Here is a 19,436-nt window from a genome sequence, read left to right on the forward strand (position 1 = left end):
TGCGTCTGAAAAACATATCTTGAATGCAATCAAAACAATTGCAGTCAAGGTTTACTCATGCTTTTTCAACGAGCTAAGGGCGCGTGATGCAGCACCTCAAAAACTGTAATACCTAAATAAAAGGACATACTACTAGTGATGTGATTTCTTCAAGCTCATCCCAATGGAGCGAAGGAGGAAATCCTCAGGAACTCCAGGGTTCCCACAAAAGTTTCTGGGCCTTTTCCCATCAGTGTTAGACCCGCCACCATCGTTCGTCAACAGTTTCTCTGCAGCACGTCGGTGGAAAAGAAACACCACAAAAATAACCCTTGTAGATGCTTCAGGGATGGATTTACCAGGTGGCCATTAGTCCACACCAGCTCCGCTCCATGTGGCGAATACGCTCTGGATCACGGCACAGAGGTGGCCATATGGTCATGCCACCCTTCTGCTCCTGACATGACAAAACCTGGGCCTGTGTATAAAGCACCTCCTGCACCGTTCCGGAGACATTATGAAATGGGATTTGTCCAGAACGAACTACTCAAGTAGTGAAACATCAACTGAAGAGAAACTTGAGCAAAGCACAGACTGCAGACTCGCTTTTCACTCTCGAATCTGAGCCCCCTCCTCTGCCTTTTGTCATGTTACTTCACATTCCGGTACCTCCCTTCTGAGTGCGGACACACAGGGATCTTTTTGTTATATTGCAATTGTCTGGAAACTGAAGAAGATTAACACCCACTGAGGATAGGAAGCTGAAGCCAAACTTTCAAGTGAGTCCACAGTTGAGAAAATAACACAGCCACAACCCTACCTGAGGCTGTGAAGATGGCCCACACAGCCTGCTGAGTTTCTGCTAAACACACGCAGTGAAGTCTTTTACCATGTCCTCATAGACTAGGCTCCCATATATTGTAACATTTACCCTCGGCTTCAGTACTCTAAAAGATCAAAATTCATTAAAAAAATTCATAGAACCTTTTAGTTTTAGTATTTTACTCCTTCTGAAGAGTCTTTGTGAGTCAGTTCTGGAAAAGTCACAGGCACTAGAAGAGCTCAGTCTGACCCAGGAAGACAACTGAGATGCTGTTTTAAATTTTGACGGCAACTCAAACAGATAGTCCTTTGAGCCGTACTTTCCACTCCTAACTGTGTCATTTTCCTTGATTTATCATCAAAAGGCTGTTCCATTCAGTCTATCCTGCCTGCTTTCCCTGCATTTAATTACTCATGCTATTATTTTTCTATTTAAGGTACCGAGAGGCAAGAAGCACCTGTGGCTAGAGAAAACAACACACTTCTGTGCAAATCCCCCTCACACAGTCTGACAGTGTATCAGTCTCCTACAATCTCCCCTCGCCTTTAATTTTAGCTCTGAAGAGCAATGAGCAATGTCAGTTGGACCTTCTGAAGTCCATTATCACCATTAAGAAGCAGGATTATATGTGAGAACTAGGAAATAAAGCATCTTAAACCCCTGTATTCTACCTCGTACACGGCTTTTTTAAGTGAGACTGAAAACCACTTTACAGAACAAAAGATGAGTGCCATTTCCCAAAGGACTGTAAGTTCTATTTTTAGAAATGATGCAACATCATAGAGGAGCGACCGCTGTGAGGAAGGGCGTCAAGACTGATGTTGCTCGTTTTATTTTGCTCTCGTCACTTCTCCCCCCACTCCCTCATTGAAGAACTCTGTGCTGCAGGTCCAGGAGGAGGATTTCTTTGGGAGGTGGGGTGAAACTGGTCAAGGCCTGAGAGTGGCGTGAAAGAAGTGAATGCAGGAGTGGCATCAAGTGAGACATACATTAAGGCCAGCATCACAAATAGCATAGATGTGCTTAAAAGGAGACAGGAAAACCACAGAATCGTCAGGGTTGGAAGAGACCTCTGGAAGTCACCTGTCCAACCCCCTACTAAACCAAGTTCTCCTACAGCAGGTTGCACAGAATCGTGTCCAGATGGGTTGTGAGTGTCTCCAGAGAAGGAGATTCCACAGCCTCTCTGGGCAGCCTGTGCCAGTGCTCTGTCACCCTCAAAGTAAAGTTTTTCCTCAGATTCAGATGGAACTGCCTGTGTTGCAGTTTGTGCCCGTTGCCCCTTGTCCTGTCACTGGGCACCGCTGAAAAAGAGCCTGGACCCATCATCCTCTTGACACTCACCCTTAAGATATTTGTATGCATTGGTAAGATCCTCTCAGTCTTCTCCAGGCTAAACAGGCCCAGCTCTCTCAGCCGTTTCTCATCGGGGAGATGTGCCAGTCCCCCCCATCATGTTTGTAGCGTCTGCTGGACCCTCTCCAGTATTTCTCAGTCTCTCTTGAACTGGGGAGCCCAGAACTGGACACAGCACTCCAGATGTGGCCTCACCAGGGCAGAGGGGGAGGATCACCTTCCTTGACCTGCTGGCCATGCTAGATTTTATGAGAATATGTAAGATTTCACTGCCACTGCAGAAGATGCACTCAAAAAACCTGAAGACTGTTTCGTCTGTACCACTATTGGTGTGGCCACCAATTACACAGATCCCCAATCACAGAGCCGGTTTCTACAAACCTCGTATTTGTCTGGCTTTTCTTCTTATATAGCAACAGAGGAAGCTTGTGTTATACGGGAGATTTAGTGGAGCTAATAATGAACAGAGTGCTAAAACCTGCAAAGATAACTGGCTAGACAGCAGCACTCGGAGCGAGCGGCAGGGAAGAACCCACACTGGGAACTACAAAGGATCCAGTTCTGCAGGGTCCAGGCTGCAGCAGAGGGGGGCAAAGGCAAAGCTTTTTGTCTCTCTGAGCTCCTCCTCTTCAATGCACAGAGTTGAAGGGAAGTGAATGGAGAAGCGTCACAGTGAGAATTCCAGAGAAATTCCATCTCTGGGGAAAAAAATTCCACGTGTTGTTTCCTAAAATATTTCCATGCCTTGTTTCATTGTCATACAGCAGTTTTATAAGGAAGAAATATGATGCATCTCAATCTTGCAGAGCTCCTTTGGCTTTTCTCCACGCTCGTCTGAAGAGGGTAGGGACTATGGGTGTTCAATATACGTTCCCTTTCACGCTGAGATTTTAAAATATGAGGATTTTAAAGACATTAAGACAGCTACAAGCAGAAGGAGTGTGCTATGCACATTAGCAAGCATAAGCCTACAAAAGCAACTCCAGCCCTTTCAAAACTGTGTATTACTTTGCAATTAGTTCAGTACAAGAATAGAAAGCAGTTATTTCAAGGTGTAAGCAAGCGAGTAGGGCTAAAGCTGCCTTCTCAGCCTGGACTCTGAAGGTCCGAGTGGTTTCTTCAGGCTTTGCTATTCATTAATAGTTCAGCCCCTGGGAACAGAAAATACCTTTTGCCTGGGGCACTGCCTGTTCTGTGCCTTCCCTGTTCATGATGCCAATCATTCCCTCTGTTCCCCAAGTTATGAAATAGCTTTCAAACCTCCTATTTCACAACTTAGTAACGTCCCTCCTCATCAAGCTTTGGGGTTTTTTTCGCCTTTTTTTTCTTTTTCCCCTGACTGGAAAACAGTAACAGTTGCTCTTCGTCTTTGCCTTCCCCTTCCTTGCTGGACCCAGAGCCTGTACTCCAAAGCCTTTTTGAGTCACTGACGCAGCGGTTCCCAATTCTGCTTAATTACATGGACGGGAAAGGCACAGGAGCCCTTTTGCAAGGTGTGCAGGAAGGTCTCCCTTTTAGATATGTGCAGACCTCCAGCTAATGTTCAAAGGAGGACAAAGAAATGTCAAGATTTCATACTAAACCTCACCTTTCCCAAGATGATTTTCCAAGAAACCAGCAACCTTCCTTATCTGTTCAAGAGCATCAGACACTGCAAATATGAAAAGCCACTTACACTTCTAGTGAGTCAGCAAAGCAGACTGTACGTGCCAAGAGCCGGCAGGAAAGGATCAGAGTTCCTGGACCAGATTTTAGTGTCTCTTTACACAGGATAGATCCTGGAGCAGAAGAAGATGCTGTCCCACTCCTAGACTCACCACCTCAGTAATCAACACTCCTCTCTCCATGCTGATGAAGAGAAATAAGCCCAGTGGGACCGACGGGCACTCTCCAGGGTTGTCAGGCCTTGCAATATCGTTGGTAAAGGCTGATCACCTGCCTTTTGGCTGACTCTCCCTGCGGGTAGGGCTGTGGCTCCCCACAGAGTGGCCCACAGAGACAAGTGTTATGTGTGGAAAAGGATAAAAGGAAAGCAAGAGAAACACATGTGGCACAGTAAAAGAACACAGGGGCACTCCAGGCACTTGAGCATCCCTAGGAAAGCCTCAGGTGGCAAGTTCTGCTATCACAGTTGATACTCAAATGAGCTCCCGTGGAAAGAACTCCTTAGCATCACTGCATGGAAAACAAATAAGTGACTCCCATCCTTGTAACAAGGATCTCACCTGGTAGGCAAGTCTCAGATTTCCATTAAGAGAATTAGCCAGCTCTATATTAATTATGTGGTTTAGTTCATTAGTGGCTTTTAATTATGACACCCATACAAGCAGTGGGCTCTGTATTTTTCTCCAGCATAAGCCATTAGAAGTCTCCTTCTACCAGTCACAAGAAACTGATGCAGTTATAGAAGCAGCACCTTACCCTTGAAGGATGGTAGCAGAAGACCTCTTATCGCTGGGTTTTCAGACATCCAGTTTTGATTTGTACCTGGCGCCGTTTTAGTAACATGTGGAAGGATATTTGGGATCTAGCTATCAGCACTAATGTGCTCAGAAGCCTGCAGCATAGAGCAGCACCATTTTATAGGACCACAGATGAATTTGACTTCATACAACAGATTTGAATACATGCACATCCCCAAATTCCCCCAAAACACAGGACTCTTACCCACAATAAATGATAAGCTTTCTTAAAACTGGTGAGTCTTAGTTTCTCAAGCAGGTTTCTGAAGATTTATTTTAAATTCTTCTACACTGCAACAAGCTGTTCCTCCTGACTGACCTGAATAGACACCGCTTCCTTTTCTCAGCACAATTGGTGTCACAGTGTGCTCTTACCAAAGATAACTGCTGGCTTTATTTTCACTGGAAATGATGGATGCAGTAGCCAATAAAGTAAAAAAGGGCAATTTAGCAGTGGAGTGTTGCAGCATTTGTCATATGAGGACAGCAAATGATTTAAGCTATCTTGAAAAATTAATTCTTCGTGAGCTTCTTTGAAAAGCACCAGTCTGAGAGAGGCTGGCTTCTTCTAGCTGCAAGTTCAGTGAGATAGCATTGCTAGTATTTTTCTTTAAAAGCATATCACTGAACAAGTTTGTTCTTGAGAAGAATAGGCAAAAAGCAAGGAGTACGCAGAGATAGGAAGGAAAGCAGCAGTGTGTGGTTACTGTTTTATCACACCAAGTTATCAACAGATACTCAAGTTCAATTCCACCAGTACGTGAGCTCCGAGTTAGAAAGTTCCTATCACAGAATAGTTTGGGTTGGAAGGGACCTTAAAGATCAACTAGTTCTCACCACCTTGTCATGGACATGGATCTCTGCCACCAGCCCAGGGTGCCCCCAGCCCCGTCCAGCCTGGCCTTGAGCCCTGCCAGGGATGGGGCACCCACAGCTGCTCCGGGCAGCCCGTGCCAGCGCCTCAGCACCCTCACAGGGAAGGATTTCTTCCAATATCTAATCCAAATCTACTCTCTTTTAGTTTAAAGCCATCCCCCCTTGTCCTATCGTTATGGGCCCAGCTAAAATGCCTGTCCCCAGTTGATGAGGCAGTTCCAGCAGGCAAACCCTGCCCGGTCCCTAGTGGGTATTCACCCCCACGCTGAGCCCCACCGGGAAGAGAAGGGACAAAACTCTCACGGCCCAGAGCAAGTGAATGCGGCACCGTCGAGCTGACACCTGCCAGCACATCTCCCCGACCGGATCTGATCGATCTGATGTTTCATTAGATCCTACGTTAGGACCCTGGCTGTCTCCAGCCTGCGGGCAAGTCGCTCAAGTCATAAAGCACATAATTAGATGGCTCAGCTTTATCAGTGAGCTTGCCCCAGAGCTCCGGCAGCTCCGCTCCAGGGAACGCCACCTCCGCCGCCTGCAGGCCCGCCCGCCAGTTAATGACAGCCTGGTTATTAGCGGGCAGCCGGGTCAGGAGAGCCAACACGGACACGGCGCTGACCGACCCACCGGCTCGCCCCGCTCCTGCGGCCAGCACCGCAGCCACGGGGCAAGAGAACGATGGAGGCGGGGGGGACCCATCCTGCCGCCCCCCGCGGTCCGCGTACGGGGCTCGGGGGGGCAGCGTCGGGGTGGCCCTGCCCCACTGCCGGCGCTCGGGGCCCGGCCGGGGCCGCCGCCGCCTGACCGGGCTCCGGGGGGCCGGGCCGCGGCAGACGCCGCCTGGCGGGGCTGGGGGTGGCCGGTGGGCGGCCCGTGTGCAGCGCCCGAGGCAGCCCCGGCCGGAGCGGAGCAGCCCCGGCCCCAGCCCCGGCCCCAGCCCCGCTCCCGCCCCGGCGGGGCCTCGGCAGCGGCGACGCTTCCGGGGCGAGCGGCCGCGCCTGCCCCGAACCGGCGGGGCCCCGCGGGCCCCTTCCCCCGCCCGGGCCCCCCGCTCGGGCCGGCGGCGCCGCGGGGAAGCGCCGGTGCGCGGCGGGGCCGGGGGCCGCGGCGGGCGGGGGCGCGGGCGGCGCAGGCAGCGGCACGGGCAGCCGCGGCGGGGCCTCCCCGGGCCGGTGGGCGGGAGCGGAGCGGAGCGGAGCGCGGCCGGCGCCATGGAGGAGCTGGATGCGGAGCCGCCGCTGATGGTGCGGGGCGGGGCGGGCCGGGGGGGCCGGGGCGGTGCGGGCGCCTCTGACCCGCCGCTGTCCCCTCACAGGTGGTGCCGGGCGCGGACCCCGCCGCCAGGCAGCTGTGCTTCGCCTGGGGCCCCGCCGAGGTGCTGGTGTGCGAGACCCTCTTCGGCCGCAGAGGTGGGTCCCCGGTCCCCGTCCCCGGGTCCCCGATCCCCGTCCCCCGGTCCCCGTCCCCCGTCCCGATCCCCGGTCCCCGATCCCCGTCCCCCACCCGGTCCCCGTCCCGTCCCCGGGCGCTGACGGGCTGTGTTGCAGGCACCGGGGAGGGAGGGCCCAGCGCCTCCCGCGTTTTCGTGGTCCGCAAGGATCAGGACATCTACATCCAGACCCTGCGGAAACTCTTCAACGAGTCGCACGGGATCTTCGTCGGGCTCCAGCGGAGCGAGGAGGAGCTGGTGGGGAAGTCGAGGAAAGCGCAGTGAGTGGGGGCGCGGGGGGGACGAGCCCCCGGTGGGACCCCCCCGCCGCTCCTGCTGCAGCCAGGCAGATGCTATTTGCTTATAGATGCCTCCAGCCGGGCACGTGCCGTGGGCCAGGCTGCTCAGAGCTGCTGTAAGCAGCAGCAGTGCCGAAAACCCGGCTGTTCTGGGCTCATTCTGGGGTAATTCTACAAACCCAGGCCCTGATCATTTCAGGAACCATGCCGACCACCCCTCTGCCAGCGTATTGCCGGCGTGTGCAGCCTTGCTGATCCCCCCTGGATTCACCCCAGCACAGGGAGCGGCTGCTGCTGCAGGGAAACGTGCGAGGCTTTAGTGGCTGACAGGCACGAGACTAAAGCTCCAACAGGTCTCTCTAACCAAAGCCTGTTTGTGTTTTGGCAGGTTGGTTCAAGTGAGTAAAAACTACCGCTCGGTGATCAGAGCCTGTATGGAGGACATGCACCAGGCAGCTTGTAAGTTTGTTCTCTTCCTGCAATAAAAGGAAACGCTGTTTGCAATTATAAAAGTAGCGTTTCAATTGTAAGTTATTGCAACTACTGTAAAATAGCACACGTAGATTTCAGGAATTATCGACTCCATTTCCATCGTTGGTTTGCATCAGTTCCAAGTTGGTTTGCAAATCCAGTGTGGTCAGAGATACTTCTTTCCACTGTGTTTGATTTTCTGGGGGCTTGCAGTCTTTTCATATCTCTGGTTGCAGTTTTATGGGAAATGTGAGTCCAAACTAACAGCTTGCTTCCCCCAGAAAGTGGGAGATTTTACTCTTCCATCCGTGCCCTGTAGCCATACCCAGATTTGCACAGGATTTATAAAAAAAAAAGTTAGAAAGTTCTACGTACAAGTTAGCTTTGCCCTGTGTGTACTCATTTAGGTCTGTTCTTGCTGAGTGCTCACATATTGTCTTTATTTAGGAGCCCAGAAAGGGCTGCGAAAGGTAAATACGTTGCTCTTTGACCTTTCTTATTCTTCCCTCAGTTTCAGCCCGGGACCCAGCCCTGCAGAGCCAGTATAGCACACAGGTAATCTGCAATCGTGTCACTAGGCACAACTGGTCGTGAATCGCGAGTTAGTAAATTCATCGAGGCCAGCACTGTGGCAATAAGGCATTTTTGATTTAACTCTGGCTTAGTATATTGGATGCAGTTCATGACCAAGAGTAAACGGGAAGAAATAGTTAGCTCCTGTATTTCTAAAACAACAAGAAGTTGCCCAGCGTCTCGGTTCACTGCCATTGCTTAAACATATATTCAGTGTTATAGGTGTGATGTTTTCTTGTTACCCTAAAGTCAGCTGCGGGCCAGTACTTGCCCATCTGAACCTTTGCCCCTCAAACGCTCAGGTTCCACTCAGCTGCATCTGAGCCCTGTAGCAGGCGGTAGGTGTTCACCGTGAACTGTCAGACACCAGAAGAGTTTTACGGGGAGAGCAGCGTGCTGACAGGAGTTCTGTCCTGTTAGCCGCAGGGACGTTGCTTCACTGGCCTTTCTTTCTGCCTTTGCTGTTTGTATTGTTAAATCTTCAGGAGTGCAAAAAAGCTGAAAATAATTTTCTGTACTCTTCAGTATTGCCTGCTGATGACAGATTGTCATTGCATTTCAGTTCACAAATAGCATCAACATTTTCTAAGCTGGATGTGTGTTGAGAAGTTGTGGCTTCTTTCCATCTCTTAATTTGTATCTGTGAAACTGCAATGTGACGTTTCTCTTGTCTGTAAGAACTGAGCTTAACTGATTGCTATGGACAGCACATGCCTTTGTGTGGTTAAAAAAACCCCAACAACTGGAATAATTAAGTCTGAAACGTGGCCCTGCTGCTTTTTTCAGGTTTCTATTCTCTCTGCAATGGAGCTGATCTGGAACCTCTGTGAGATTCTCTTTGTTGAAGCAGCTGCAGGTGAGCAGTGAAATACCTTGATGTTAGGACTGAAGGACGCTTTTTTTAATATTTATTTGTTTAAAATTTATATAGCATCCATTATGTCATATTTTATTATGTTTTAGAGAGATGAAAAGTGTCAATAAACCTTTTAATACCTCTTCTGCCTCAGTAAATTGCTGCCTTCATATTGAATTATGTCAAGCTATTAGATTTGCTTTCTACTTTTTCCCCTCATGCATACGACAGTACGATTTAAATTGTCTTTTTGACAGAAAGGTAGTGAAGAAGAGGGATATCAAAAGTTGTTGCCAATTTATTTGACTTCTAAGCAGAAACACATCTTTAAGTGTCAAATATGTTGATGCCAGCTAACATTTATGCATTCTCTGATGCAACTCCTTTAACTTTAGGGTGTCATTTTTTAAGTCAGTTTATTTACACCAGCATTTTAAAGCAGTAAACAATTTTTTTAAGGAAATTGGATTATACAAACAAATACGCTACTTGCACAGTCCCAGAATTCAGAAGAGAGATTCACAAATTGTGGATTACTTAAGCTGAAGAAAAGTTCATTACCTAGTGCCAGATTTCTTCCTCCTATGCAGTTGATAATAATGGATTGATGCTCAATTAAACAACAACATTCTATGTGTCTCTTGGCATTGCAAGATTTATGATCTGAATCACTCGCCTTTTATTTCTTCAAGTAACTGGTAAGGGGTTTCTGCTGGACTGTGTTGCTTTCTGTCTAAAATTTGCCACGTGGAAATCTGTTAGCAGCCTGGTGCTCCCACAGCCTGGCTACTTCAGGAACTCTGTTCCTTTGCAACTGGAGTGTGGCAGGTAGAAATCCAATCAGTAAACCTCACGATTGTCAAACCATAAAGGTTAGAAGCGTGTAAGATTGCAGTCTCGGAACAAACACTTGGGAACTAACAGAATTAAATCTCTGCGTAAAGCTGGCCCCCTTCTTCTTCGCCTCCTTGACTGGGTTCGACTTCATGTCTGTGATGTTGACAACATGGTCCGTGAAGTTCTGAGCAGTGAAAATCCATCGAAACACAAACTCTTCTGGAACGTGGTTAGTACAGTAACCTATAAGATTCTTAAAGAGAATTTGTGCCTATGTGTTTTGCCTTCCTCTTCCCTACTTGATGTGAGAGACTGCATCTCAGAAACTGATACCTAGGGCACTGCTGCTGTATGCTTATATAGGTTTTAAGATGAAGCCATTCTGAAGATTGTCCTACCCCTCGTTCCCTGATCCTTTCACAATCCGTAAGACTTACACTGTGTATTTGAATTAGCGGGGCCTACAGTTTAACCATTTTAACTCCACTTGCCTAAATCACAAGTTACAGTTCCCCTCTGGTACTTTTCCTGGGTATTTCGTAGCCTTGCACAGTGTGGTGCTCACAGATGTGTGGTTTTTGCAGGTGGATGTCTTTGTGCTGCAAGGCCGAATGGATGAAGCACGGCACTTGCTCTCCAAGGAAGCCAGTGCCAATCCCACGTCAGTGAACATGTACAAAATCTTGGATGACTTGATGAAGAAGATGCCTGTGCCCAGTGTATGTACAAAGTGGATTTTTTTCATGCAGTTCCATTGGGAAAAGAGAGCCACCTCTGGTGTGTCTCCTGTAACATCACAATTCGTTCACTATTAAAACGTCTCAATCTGAATCCAGTAGTAATATTGGCCCAGAAGGACCAACCATTCAGATAGAAGACTGTTAGGTGACAAGCCAACATAATTAGAAAAGTAATATTTTTTTTTTTTAGCAGGATACATGATCCAGTTGTCTGAAACAGTTCCTGTTGAGAACTGTTCTCTTGTACAGAATGGTCTCTGAAGACTTTACCAGCAGTTTCTCTCTGTTGCAGTGATTTCTTTGTGAAGGAAAAAGCAGCTGCATCGTAGTTACCTTTCACAGGCTCTCCTTTGCCTTATTTAGGTGGGTAAAGGAAGACACTTCAAATGCAACTGTAGGACAAGGAGAAATTTGATGGCAGCCCCGTGTTTAGCTTTTTATCCTAAGTGACTGTGAGTTCAGCCCAAGAACCTGCTGTGATTTGACTTGGTGTTTTCTTTATTTTACATATTTTATCCTCTGTTCAGCTTGGCAACACCCAGACACTGACAGAGATGGAGCTGAAGTGGCAGCACTGGCATGAAGAATGTCAGCGTTATCTACAAGATGGAACTTTTGCTTCCAATTCCCACATGGAATCCATCTGCAAGGTATGTTTTTGCTGAGAAGGGAGGGAACTGTGGACAGGTATTGGATCCATCCTTGTGCATTTCAGGAGCCCTTTGCAGCCATAAGTAACTTTAATATGCTGGGATGATCTGTTCATTAAATCAGGACATTTCAGGCCAGTCTTCTGTATTGTGTTCTTTGTTTTGCAACAGTCCTTGCAAGCCTGGGCAGATCATTTTCTCTTCGTTTCCAAGGTCATAAGGCTAATTATCTGAGAAGGATCTTTGTCCTTTGTTACTTAGTTTTGATTAAATCCTCAACTTTGCAAAATGGGAGTAGTGCCTCTGAAGAGTTACAATGCAGCTGTGCACATTGCTGAATTTGCAGAATTACTCCTATGTTTTTCTCCTGTTAGATCCTGCTGGGAGACGAGGATGCCATACTGGAGAAAAAGGAACTGATGACTACTTGGTACCACTTTCTGGTCACCCGACTCCTGTATTCCCATCCAACTGTGAAGCCAATGGAACTGCGGTTTTATGCACAGGCATGAAATAGAATTATTTTTATATTCACCACCGTTTTATGCACACAAGGGTGGTTACTCTACTTAAAGGAAAACTTTGCGAGGGTTGACATCTTACAGCAATAATATACCTGTAAGATGTTTCCTAGAATTTGTAAGTGGACTGGCAGACTGATAGAGCGGACAGATAATTGCTGAAGACCCAGTCTCTTCCATGTCTAATGTTACCAGTCTTGTTCCTGCAAACTGTTTTCCCAGTTTCATTACGCTAAAATAAGGAAAAATCTTTTTTGTTAATGTGTTCAGTCTCTGCGAGCTATTATTTCCCATAAAATAACCTAAACGAGGCTGCTACATCCAAACAAACGTCTATCTTCTACCATCTCACGACTTCTGCATGTATCATCTCTTGTAATCTCATTCCACAGTCTAGTATGGACCTGTTCCTGGGTGGAGAAAGCAGCCCTGAGCCTCTAGACACGATTTTAATGGCAGCCTTTGAATTTGAGATGCACCAAGTGATCAAGGAATGCAGGTTGAGTTTTAAGGTTTTTGATTCTCTAGTTCTGTGGTATTGCTTCCAGTAGTATTTGGGGGAGAGGATATGGGTACAGCCTGCTTGATCATCCTTTCAAAGAATTTAGCAAAAATACATGAAGCAGGCAGCAATTAAAAGTATTCCATTAAGGTCTGGGACATCGCAACCAGACATTATACTGTAATAGAGCTTCTGTACTGGTAAGACACGCCTGTGGAAAACCTGACGCATTCCTTGGCAGTGGTAGGCTTAGGTTTTTCTTTCTTTTGCTTGCTTCAAATACAGCATCGCCCTGAGCAACTGGTGGTTTGTGGCTCATCTGACTGACCTACTGGATCACTGTAAACTCCTGCAATCTCACAATCTCTAGTAAGTATTTATTTGCATTGATTATTCTGACAACCCAGCAGCCAGGATGACTGAAACAGCACGTGGATTTTGGTTGAAAGGGAGCATCTTGGGCATATACAGAGGATGGAGAATAAAGGTACCACATGTGCCTCCGAAGTTACAGGCAGCCCAGATGCTCTGAGAAGCAACAGCCGTTGCTGACCAGATGCATTTGACATGCTGTTCAACAATGCCTCAGTGCAGTGTTAGGATTTTATTTTTTTAAATATAATTTTATCTGAAATATAATCAAGGGCCCAAATGTTTGTGATTTTAGGGAATGGTGAGAAACTGATCTAAGAAGAGTTTCTGTACTTACATTCTGAATACATTTATAAGTTTGAGCAATTGAATTTTGCTATCCGAGTTCCCTTGAAGTTTCAGTTTCTTAAAGCACTTTCTCTCAGTTATATCTGCTAAGTGCTGTAAATATTTGGCAGGTCTTCCCAAGGAGAAAGCTGACCTGCATGCTTAGGCCTGAGGTATGAAGCTTATTAAGATAGCCCATGAGAAAACATGCTGCACAAATGAAACGTACTTGTGAAATAAAGTCAGCAGTTTTTTCCAATGAGGTGCAAATAATAACGCCTGCTTATTTTCTCTCTTTCCCCCCAGTTTCGGTTCAAACATGCGTGAATTCCTCCTGCTAGAGTATGCCTCAGGACTCTTCTCCCATCACAGGTAGCAACTGTTTCGGTTTTTTTACTCGGAGGATATAGACTTAACAGCGAGGCAGCCAAAACAAATAACTACATGTTAATGAAGTAAAAAGGCAAAACGTAACGGCAGCTACTGTTAGAATTTCAGCAAAGGTGTTTTCCTTTCTGAACGAAAGACAAAAGCTAGCTGTTAGAATCCCTCAGGCCCGTTGACTAGGGTAGAATTGCTCCTGCACCCCCTGGCTTTTTTGGTATATAGCAGTTTGCACCGAAGCACTTGTGAGGTGCAGATATTCCAGGGATGTATAAGGGGCAGCTGGTATTTGGTAGAAAGTGAAAACTATTTTAGATCTGTGTATTAAGTTAATCAGAGCTAACTGTTGTTAACGCAGACTCAGATTTTCCTTGTGGCTCCAGCGTTGGTCTTACTTAAGATTTATATGATTGGCATGCTTGATGATTTTTTTTTTTTTTTTCCTCTCTCAGCCTCTGGCAGCTGGGGGTGGATTACTTTGACCACTGCCCAGAATACGGGAGGGTATATTTGGAGCTTCATATTGAACGGATACCCCTTAACACGGAACAGAAAGCCCTCAAAGTGCTGAGGATCTGTGAGCAGAGACAGATGCACGAACAAGGTGATTGATTTTTAAATCTCATTGCTTGTAGTGATACAAGAGAAACTACTGAAAGTAATTCTTTCCCTCTTCTCTGTTTTTTCCTAAGTTCGTAGCATCTGCAAAATCATGGCCATGAAAGCTCTGCGGAATAATCGCTTGGGCTCTGCGCTGTCGTGGAGCATCAGAGCTAAGGATGCAGCTTTTGCTACACTGATATCAGACCGGTGAGTCGGAAGCTCTCAGGCAGCTACTGCTGTAGGGGGTGGTAGGAAGGGGACCAGAGGGGTCTGCTGCAGGCAGGTAGGGGTTGTCTTCCCCTCTGACCAAGTCCCTGCTTCTGGACTAGAAAATGACATCCTTGGGTACTCTCATCTGCAACGCTCTGGCTGTTTCTTTTCTACCGTTTCACTTCATGAAATGCAGAGATGAAACAGATTGGCTTTATCTGACAGTCCAAAGCTCTTAGACTTCACTTTGATAAACATTTCTGTTGGCAATTTCTCTGTCTCATGCACTGCCCTTTCACTTGCTCCGATATGGCTGTTGGTGGCCTGTAGGGTGAACCAGGGAACTGATTTGGGTGGAGGATAATCCCCGCCTGTGCGTTATTCAGCAGACCATTTTTAAGCAGTCTAGTCTACCATGCAATCTCCAAACAAGTCGGTGGGAGTCACTTAAGCCATTTCTACAGAAAATCTCAACCCACAATTCTAACGTGCATAACAAAGAGTCAGGTTTTGTCACGTCCCTGGTTTTGCCTAAGCTTGTCACGATGTCTGACCTTGCAGGGGTGGGAAGGTTGTTACAAAATTGAAGAGGATGCCAACGCTTAGCTTAGGCCTAGAAAAAAAGCTGTGTCAGCTCTCTTTATGCTGCTTAATCTCTAGCTATCCGTGTCATGTATTATTTTGCTAATTGGAAATAGGCAGGTACCAATCTCATTGCATAGAGTATAATTTGAAATGGCACTCTGGCTAGGTGGCCAGGCAGTACTCTTATCTTCAACAGTGAAAAAAGGGAGTAGTAAGAGATTGCTGCTTTGGGTTTGGCTTTTTTTTTTTTTTCTCATTTGTTCTTTGCAGGAGTGGGAATCATTGTATTTCTTTCAACAGAAGGTGAAAGAAAACCATCACAGGAAGGAGCTCTGAAAAAAGCAGCATAATGAAGGCTATGACAAAACAGATGAAAAGCTTTTAGAATTGTTTTTGTTCCTGCTGCTTAACAACTTTTTTTACACAGCAGAAAAATAGAGCTTTTGTTATGATCTGGGAGTGTTATTTATGCATCCATCAGCTTCAGCTTCCTGTGCTCCTTCCTTTACTTACTCCTTTTAAAGAACAGATCTCAACTACCACAAAATCTAGAAGAATAAATAGAATGTCTGTTAAATGCACATTACACCCGTGCACTGGCCATTTCCAGGAAATGTTTTGTTGTTTTCTGAAACCCTCGAGGCAAGTTGATTAAGATGAAACTTGGTTGTCCAGTGAAGTTTTCTGGGAAGGGATTAGGAGACAGAAAATGGATGTGGATGATGTTCTCTCCTCTAAGCTTTTATTGTGTTTTACTTTCTCCCTAGGTTCCTTAAGGACTATTGTGAAAGGGGGTGCTTCTCTGACTTAGACCTCATTGATAATTTGGGACCATCCATGCTGCTTAGTGACCGGCTAACATTTCTTGGTAAGAAGTATACAGTTTTCATTCTGGTCTGTTAATTTAGAACATTATTAACTCCACAAATTATTTGGATTTGTGTCTTCCTCCACCTGGCTACAGGCTGTTTTAGTGATGAGGGGAAAACAAGTGACTGCAGGTGATTTGGGATGCAGCCTGCTTGCTGCCAGGAGGCTGCGTTTAAACTGCACTCGCAGTAGGCATCTGTTCTGTGCTGCTTTGAGCGGGATAGTCTGGAATTCTGACACTTGTAGGCTTCCCCTTGCTTAGTCTTTTTCCAGACTGTATCACTACCTAGAGAGACTTGGAAATACCAACAAACACAATCTGGAAGACCTTGGGGTGCTTCCTTGGAAGAGTAAACCAGTGGTTTAAGTTATTTTGACAATGTGATAGTTCTACTAACTTCACAAAGTTCTGCAGAATCTCAAATACGTTTGTTGGCTCCATATGCCAATTTCAAGCTCACTCAAAACAAAAGATCCCTCCTACCCTTTCGCAGCCGTGCCAAGTAACGGCGCAGTGCCTCCAGCGAGTTTCCTTTACATACCACAGCTTCCTTCTCCTGGCTGGCACAAGCGTGGGCTGTGATAACCTGCCCATCTGGCTGCCGCTGCTCTGTGGCCTTTGATTAATGGAGCAAGACAGGAAACTGAGTGAAAATGCACCTTTCTGGGGAGCTGCGGCAGTTAGCAAGGCCAGTTACTGGGGCCAAATCTAACAGGAATTGGGAAGAGCTGTTGGCAATTGGACTGACTCCCTTCTGGCTGACGCCAGCGTTACAGTGAGGGTGATCCTGCATTTCATCTGTTCCCATTTGGTCCAAGCTTGCAAAACGGGAACTGTATTCCCTCCATTTAAACCTTATCCTAAACGAAGCCTAGAAGCTAACGGTGATTTACCAGGTTGGTCCCTCATATCTCCGTGTCCCAATGGCACACAGGGATCCTCACATCAGCCCCAAAGATTTGTAGTTTAATTGTGTCGCTGTGTGTGTAGAGAAATTACCTCCCTTTCTGCTCGTTATAAAAAATTCTGAAAGGCCTGAAAATATTTCTGCTTGGTTTTCCTTTGGAGTTTTTAGAAACATCAGGTGTATTTTTGCTGGACAACTTTCACATGTTTCTACCTTGAGCTCAGGCATCAGTCAGAGGTGAATCTGAATGGGAATCATTACTTCCAGTATTTTGACAGTTTAGTGGATACAAACAAAGCTGCAGAATAAAGCTCGCTTTCATCCTCAGCCAGTTCTCCCATGCTGGATATCGATGTAACTAATTCTTAGCAAAAGCAGAACTTGCCACGTTAACAAAGGTCTCAGTTTCCCTTTAAACAATCAGGAAGACAATGAAGCCTTTCAGACCTCCTGATACTCTGCGATATCAAAAAGAACATTCACCCCCCACCCCTCTGCCCCCATTCCTGGTTTCTGCAGACACCGCCAGCTTCTCTAAGCCAGTGGTGCTGGTGCTCACCCTGCAGACACTCGGCACCAGACAGTACCAGTTAGTGAACAGGCTGGTTCAAACACTAAACCTTACCAAGAACAGTAATGGATTTTTGGCTGCCTTTTCAGCCAGCCTCTCTTTTAACCTTTCCTCACGCACAAGATTCCCGTTCCCCCAGACTCTCAGCCGCTTTGGAGACTCGTTTGGGTTGGGGGTAGCTCTGCCGCAGGCTTCATGGGAGCAAACGACCTCCCGCCGTCCCGTAGCCCGGCCCTGACTGATGCCTTTTACCCTTCACCACCACCCGTGTGCAGGCAAGTACCGAGAATTCCACCGGCTGTATGGGGAGAAGCGGTTCTCTGAAGCTGCCAAGTTGCTTTTGATGTTGATGACGGCTCACATCGCTCCTTGCTCCTTCTGGATGACCCTGCTGACAGACGCCCTTCCCCTGCTGGAGCAGAAAGAGGTGAGCACGCCGGTCACACCTGACAACCGCCCCTGTCCTTTCTTTTCTTCTCAAAGTTGGTGACCCCCTTTCTGCCCCCCGGGCTAGGACCCGCACTTCCAGCGCGCAAGAACTGTTCAGAATTGCACAGCTATCCAAGTGTCCCAGCGGTGGGAGCACACTGGCTTGGGATAATCAGCTCCTAACTTGGTTCCCCGCATTTAGAAAACAGCAGTGGAAGACACATACGTTAATAATTCAAGTACATGTTGCATCCAGTTCCTTCTAGTGCTTGGCTTGAAGATTTTTCTAGTGTGCTCCCTTCTTTTAACCCCATTTTTTGCTTTAAGATCCATCCAAAAAGTGACAGTTTAGCCATTACAGACCCATGGCTGGATAAAGCCCAGAGGCACCCGCTCCAACCTGGTGGCTGACCCTGCTTTGTGCAGGAGGTGGCACTAGGGGCCTCCCAAAGTCGCTTCCAGCCTGAATTATCCTCTGATCCTGTGGTTTAAAGGGTCAGAATGGATCTGTGGGGTGTGAAAGCATCCTCTTCTCAGCTGAGTTCCCATCTCGGACTGCGCGATGTCCTTAAACTTCGTCATTTTCAGTAAGCACTTTCATTTCCACAGGTGGTATTTTCAGCAGAGCAGACCTACGAGTTGATGCGATGCCTGGAAGACCTGACGGCTGGGAAGTCGGATAAGCAGAAATTCCAGGTAGCTCCTGTTTTGAGGACAACAGGATAACGCAGGGGTGGGGCTGTGGGGAGGGTCGGGGAAAGCAAACTCTACAGATACTCCTACGTGGGGGCAGGAAAAGGGGGAGAGCCGGCGTTACTGAGGCCGGTGCACATCGTTATTTTTAAAGGCCAACCGAACCAGGCATCATCAGGAGATATTTAGGTATATGCAAACCCACTACAGGAGTACTTCCGCTCCGCACCGTTCTGCTGATTTGGATGGGACTGTGATGCTTTTCCAAGACAAATAACTGCAAATTACACGGGCAATGAAGAGCTGAGATGCTGCCGTCTCGCAGCTCGGGCTCTGAAGGGTGCAGGCGCAGAACAGGGAGCCGTTTGCTACACATGCAAACCCCTGCAGCTGCCAGAAAAAGAGAAGGCTTGGCAGTGCTGTCTGTGTTGATCTAAAAAGTGCGAAACGTAGTTTTTGCTCTTCTCAGGTCCCTGTAACAGGTACATATACACGTGCTCTCCCTCTTAACGACCCATCCCTACTTTCCAAAGCCCAGGAAGAGAGCCTGTTGCCAGCTCGTTACTGCGTCTAACCCGAACTCTGCTTGCTTTTAGGATGACGTTGAGACTATGAAAGTGGAAATGCTGCGACTTGCTCTTGCACGAAATCTCGCACGAGTCATAGTCAAAGAAGGCACGTTGGAAGGATCCTGAAGGCAGCAGTACACGATTTTAACTCTTCTGTGGCTCACTGTACATAAACCTGACTGCTTTTCTAAGAATAAATGTCTTGTTTTGCATATTGCGTGGTGATTTGTTCTCGTCTTCCATAAACATAACTTTTTAAAAAAGTAAATGTAACTTTTAAGAAGGAGGGGCAACAAAACGTTAAGGTTGCTGGCTCCAGCTTGGCCTGGCAGCCCTCCCCTGGCCGAGTGGCCCTCAGGACCAGTGGCAGGCGATGCTGCCTGCGATGGCTTTCTCAGTCGCTTTGCCGCCAATACCTGGAACTGAAATTAAGCCCACCTTTTAAACCGCTGCGGTTTTAGAAACAGCAGCTTCTCCATTTTCACTTCGTTTGGATGGTCTTCGATGGGACGGAGCGAGTTTTAGGATTTCCAGAAGCAGC

At 47.2% G+C, this 19,436-nt stretch overlaps 1 protein-coding gene across 2 annotated transcripts; it reads left to right on the plus strand.

Annotated features, from left to right (window-relative positions):
- Positions 1-6,595: 6,595 nt before the first annotated feature.
- On the plus strand, positions 6,596-19,107 carry NUP85 (nucleoporin 85). Of its 2 annotated transcripts, XM_056323321.1 has the most exons (19): positions 6,597-6,740; positions 6,812-6,905; positions 7,044-7,206; positions 7,613-7,683; positions 8,207-8,250; positions 9,055-9,124; positions 10,069-10,190; positions 10,546-10,680; positions 11,229-11,351; positions 11,726-11,857; positions 12,265-12,371; positions 12,660-12,743; positions 13,380-13,445; positions 13,910-14,061; positions 14,150-14,267; positions 15,623-15,723; positions 17,480-17,631; positions 18,243-18,329; positions 18,923-19,107. In XM_056323321.1, exons 1-19 carry the CDS (start codon positions 6,708-6,710, stop codon positions 19,019-19,021), a joined length of 1,953 nt encoding a protein of 650 aa, XP_056179296.1. In that variant the 5' UTR covers positions 6,597-6,707; the 3' UTR covers positions 19,022-19,107. The 2 variants fall into 2 exon arrangements, with proteins under 2 accessions (XP_056179286.1, XP_056179296.1); XM_056323311.1 differs by having other exon boundaries at positions 6,596-6,740; positions 6,812-7,206.
- The last annotated feature ends 329 nt before the right edge of the window (positions 19,108-19,436 follow it).

The sequence above is a fragment of the Falco biarmicus genome, chromosome 1 (assembly GCF_023638135.1).
Source record: "Falco biarmicus isolate bFalBia1 chromosome 1, bFalBia1.pri, whole genome shotgun sequence".
Classification (NCBI taxonomy): domain Eukaryota; kingdom Metazoa; phylum Chordata; class Aves; order Falconiformes; family Falconidae; genus Falco; species Falco biarmicus.

Excerpts from the sequence above, each read along its gene's own strand:
- NUP85 (XM_056323311.1), top strand. The coding sequence starts at position 6,708 with ATGGAGGAGCTGGATGCGGAGCCGCCGCTGATG. Across the intron at positions 11,352-11,725 it reads ACATGGAATCCATCTGCAAG|ATCCTGCTGGGAGACGAGGA; the intron begins GTATGTTTTTGC and ends TTCTCCTGTTAG. Across the intron at positions 18,330-18,922 it reads CGGATAAGCAGAAATTCCAG|GATGACGTTGAGACTATGAA; the intron begins GTAGCTCCTGTT and ends GCTTGCTTTTAG.